The sequence below is a fragment of the Rhinatrema bivittatum genome, chromosome 1 (genome assembly GCF_901001135.1).
Source record: "Rhinatrema bivittatum chromosome 1, aRhiBiv1.1, whole genome shotgun sequence".
NCBI lineage: Eukaryota > Metazoa > Chordata > Amphibia > Gymnophiona > Rhinatrematidae > Rhinatrema > Rhinatrema bivittatum.
Window position 1 is genome coordinate 671044145 of NC_042615.1, and position 5017 is coordinate 671049161.

Here is a 5017-nt window from a genome sequence, read left to right on the forward strand (position 1 = left end):
TAAAAGATTATATTTACCAATTATCTGAAGCACCCCGCTTGTGTCTCTCTCAATCACGTGCGAAGAAAGTCTAAGTAGCACCTCTCCCTCTCCCTCAAACTGCCACTGTTTTATACACTTAAGACCCTTTGATCCAGGGTAGCTGTTACTCTTCCATCAACACATTTATCTCTTAGCCTTTGAAGAACTTTTTCTAGGGACCTTGACTAGGGTTCAATCAATTTTTCATATCAGAACAGTAAAATATAGGATTTATTCTTATTCTGTTTATAGCTTCGCCCATTTTTGATTTTTAATTGGATTTCTTTTGTAGTTCTAAGAGAAAATCTTTTTCACTCCCTTCTGTCACAAGAGTCACGCTTAATTTATTGGCCATCTGTTTTTAGGGTGGTCAATCATGACACCTGCTTCTAGGATGCTCAATGTCATAAAATGCAGGTGTTTTCTTACTTGAGATAAGAGAAAGTGGTAAACAACTGTACTCTCAAAGTCTGAAAGTGGGACAAAGGTGAAATCTTGAGGTTTTAAGTAGGGTAAAGGTGAAAGCTATGTGCTGGAGCTTTTTCAGCACAGCCATGACCGATGTCATGGCTTTTAAAAGTAAAGGCTTATGGGTATTAAATGCTAACATGTTTCTTTATGGCTAATTGATTACTGACTTCACTAAATATAAGTAATTATCAATAAAGCACAAAATATTAAGATATTTTCTGACACCCCCCCATGGAGTCAGTAAAACAAATACTAGACATAGCTAGATACATATAAATCAGTAAGGCACTAATAAGCTTGGGGGAAAATAATCACACAATAAACTACATATAATGAGTTGTGTCAGTGCTCAACATTGCATAGATACAAGTGAAAATCAAATGTAATAATACAAGTGTAATAAAAATTGGTTACATTACCAAATTGAATATAAAGAGATATGAGTTGACAAATCTGAGTTAGTTTCTAATAATAACCAGATATAAAGAGTTTCTCAATATTTCCTTATGGGAAATAGAGAACATTCATACCCAGGGAATGTAAATTTTAAATTTGAAGCTACTCATCCAGTCAAATAAGATGAGGGTTCATAATTAAAATAATCTTTATGGGTCAGAAATCTGTGATGTGTCATCACTGATTCCATCATGTATAGGGATCTGTGGGCATTAAATGCCTATTATACTTACCAATTGATGAGCTACGATCCTGAAATGGCAAGGTGCATTTTGAATAAGACACATACCAGTCCAGTCAATAATAGACAGTTATTCACAGTTCTCAGTAGATCCAGCCGGATCAGACGTTTCAGATATCTGTGAAGTCAGTCTGACTAATTATAGATATTGGAATCTGTTTGCTCGCCTTCCACTGCTGGTCTAGTCGGAGCAGAATCTTGAGTAGGATTTGGTTGCTGATGTTGGAGAATGACTGATTGATCATCCTCAGAGGAGAGAGCTGCATTCAGCCAAAGCACAAAGTCTTGTCCTTCATCTGTTAGAGAATTAGCCGGAGCAAGGTGCATTGGATCCAATTCTTCATCCGTCGCAAAAGACTGTGGACTAGGTACTGGAAACCAATTCGAGCTTAACCCCGGACTGGAGGCTCTTGAATTTCCATCTGAAGCAACAGGATTGGCATTTGATAGGCCATGTCCATATCCTAATTGATATTCTGCCAAAGAGTAGATATTGAAGTAGCAGGGCACAAGTTCCCAGGGAGCACACTGACAAATGGGAGCACTCAAGGTTCTTCGTAGTGCTTCACGAACAGATGCCAGTCTTCTTGGCCAAGTCCAGCAATAGGAATATTGTGGGAACTTAAATAAAATATCACAGTTTTTATGCAGATAATAAGGTGCACATGTATCAGGATTGTTTTCTGAATACATCCAGCTTCCATAATCAGCATACTCATTTATGAGATCAGGTCCCAGGCAGACAATCATCGCATTCTTCCTAGGATTAGCTGGAATATGTATCTTTGAGTTTACACCTGCCATTTCTGGTTCGCTGCTCTTCGTTCTAATTTCTCTTAAGACAGAAGAAAAGAACACCAATTATTACTATGATTCCCAGGATTAATGGGAATAAATTGATCCCTAAGTGATGGAGGAGTCCACCTGCCCCTTCCATTATGGTTTTAACTACACCAACAGCTGTTTTAGCTATTCCACCCACTAATCCAGAAAAAGCACGACCCAGGGCATTTGAAAATACCTCTGGCTTCAGTAGCTCGTCTAGGATCAGCTCCCATTCACTAGCTGTTAGTTCTATCATTCTCAGATGCTGTAAAAACTCATCCTCTGACATTAACCAAAGTGAAGACAAATTTCTTAATAATACATTTACATTTAAAACATGAGTCAATAACATTTTTAACTCAGTGAATTGTACTGGTTTAAATTCCATGTACTTTATTGTTTCAGTTAACCGGGCACTAAGTGTAGGAAAAAATTCCCACGGTCCACACTTAATGACAGATAGTGCAGTAACTAAATACAATATTCCCGGTTGAAACCCACACTGTGCTTTGTTTGACCGAAGGATATAAGATCCATTGGGTAATTTCAAAAAAACTTCTACTAGAGGACCGGGATTCGGTTCTAGAGGACAATCAGCTTCTCCCTCTAGTGTGAGGCAAGTATTAGAGACCTGCACCAGGGAATTACACACAGTTACAGGAACTTTGTGACAACCTTGTGCTATGATCCAGTGATAACCAGCATTATTAATACACAAGTGGGTTGGTTTAAAGATTTTAATTGTTTTAATCCAGGTGTTGCTTCCATTTGAGCTTTCCAAGAACTGACCAAAGTTCTGGATTTCCCAGCAACGTTTATAGACCTGGGTAGTGATTGGGAGAAAGATACGTCTGACCCCTTGTACTAGGGTTGAACCTAAGGTTGCCCATGGTTCTTTTCCCATTTCATGTTTGCTGACCTGCAAAATAACTTGTGAAGCCTCAACATGGGCATACTGAATTTGCTCAGCTGTGAGGTTTATTTCCTCTAATATTTTTCCCAATTGAAGGTCTCCCCATTTGGGTTTTGGGGAAGTAAGACCATCAATAAAGTGAGTAAGCTGTTCTATTCTTGCTAGAACCTGTATTTTCTCATCAGTTGTGGATATGGCATCAATCCCTAACTGTAAGGTTTGAGCTAAGTAATCCCTTAATTGAAAAATACATGCTCTTAGCTGATATTCATTGGATTGAATACCTTTTATAGCAGTTTTAATTCTATCATTAAGATTAAGGAATGTATTTTGAACCTCATGTTTCAAAGCATTCCTGCGCTTTCTGTTGGCTGTTCTCATCACCCAAGCGGGCAAGGGAAATGAGTCATTCAGCCATTTTGTCTGTACAATTAAATCTAACACAGAAGTAACCTGAGTGTCATTTAACCCCTCAGCTAAACCCCTGATACAGGCAGCGGTCAAAGACCGGCCTAGCACAGGTGCATTTTGAAAAAAATTAGCCTCCTGAGTAAAGAAGGGTCCCCATACCCTATTAGAAAACCTTTTATTACAAAGATTAACCTGATATTGCCAACTAGGGCAACAAAAGCAATTCGTCTGGGTGGACGAGGAACGGGTACAAAAGAATGGATTATTCCCGCACGCATTATTCCACAAAGATAAATTATAAAAAGAAATTCCACGCCAATGTGTAAAAGAGACAGGCAATTCATCACAAAAGACATGATAATGTGTACTATTTAAAAACAGAATTTCATAAGGTAGTCTACAAACATAAGACAGAGAGTCCTTAATCATTGGAAGGGGGAATTCTGTATCCTCTCCCCCCCATGTGGAATAATTAGCGTAAGAAAGTGTTACCTCAGGAAAGATGTCCATCCAGGAGAAAATGAGACCTTTAATCAAACCTGAAAATTCATAATTAGAGCCAGACAAGGAGTCCTCCAGAGGCACCTTCGAAAGGGGATTGATGCAGGCACAAGATCCATTATGAAAACAAGGACGAAGGGCAAACAGCAGCTGGAACTGTTCAGAAGCACCAATATGTGGTTGAGAGCAGTGCTGCAGTTTCCAGGATGGAGTTTCAAGGATCCCAGTAAGATTGACACTCACTGCTCTGAAACCCAGGAACAAGTTCTGATATCTAATCGAACAGAACTCTGCACGGAAGCCATCAAGAGGAGATTCCGAAGTGATGGAAGAAAGCTGCAGGGAGGAACGCTCCAGCTGCAGAAACAGAGCAACAAGTCTGGACTCTAGACCCGCAGGCAGGGACTCCAGAGAGATGCCTTGCCAAACCTGGTGAGTGTAAAACCTGAAAGGAACATCAATATGCAATAAAACAGGATCTTGCACCAGCCAGCCATGGTATGGAACAAGAATAACACCAGAAGGCAAAGGCACTGCCAGAAGAGACAAAGGCTCAGAAGGTGAGCGCTTACTGACATGTGAGTGTGAATAACGGAGCTCCTGTGAAGCTGCGGGAGAAAAGGTGGAATGCAGCTGGGTATTAGATAAGAGATAAAATAGTGAGATAGGAGATGCAATAATTAAAAGCACCCAGCAAGCAATAACATACTTACAATAAGGTCTGTAAAAAAGAAACACAGCATGCAAAAAGGTACTGATTGGGGAACAAACCATACAGCATGCAAGCAAAAGCTTCTGCTGAAAGCGAGTGAAACATGGAGGACGCTCAGATGCGGGACAAGCTACACTGAGAACGACCTGATCTTCCTGCTCCGGGGTAGGCACAGCCATGTCACCGCTGAGAATGACATCAATTGCTGGAGCAGTGGGAGCGCTGGGCAGCGGTAGATCCTCCTGACCCATTGGCATCAGCGGAAACTGCGGATGCAGCAGAGGCTGGGGGTTGAACCGAGGCTCTGGTACCGGAAAACCCCAATGTCTCGGATACCAACTTGACATCTCTAATGGACACAACTTTCCTATTCTTTGGATCCTCAGAGTCAGAAAGCAACAGTCCCGAGTCACCTAGAAGTTCTGTAACAATAAAGGGATTAGACCAGTATGGTTCTAAAGAGCCA

The 5017-nt window shown here is 40.6% G+C and overlaps 1 protein-coding gene across 1 annotated transcript; it reads right to left on the bottom strand.

Moving 5' to 3' along the window:
• Positions 1 to 636: 636 nt before the first annotated feature.
• On the bottom strand, positions 637 to 3974 carry LOC115074376. Its single transcript, XM_029573774.1, has 2 exons — positions 3831 to 3974; positions 637 to 2024 (listed from the first exon to the last, which is right to left on the bottom strand). The coding sequence occupies exon 2, from the start codon at positions 1991 to 1993 to the stop codon at positions 1325 to 1327; it is 669 nt and encodes a 222-aa protein (XP_029429634.1). The 5' UTR covers positions 1994 to 2024; positions 3831 to 3974; the 3' UTR covers positions 637 to 1324.
• Positions 3975 to 5017: the final 1043 nt, after the last annotated feature.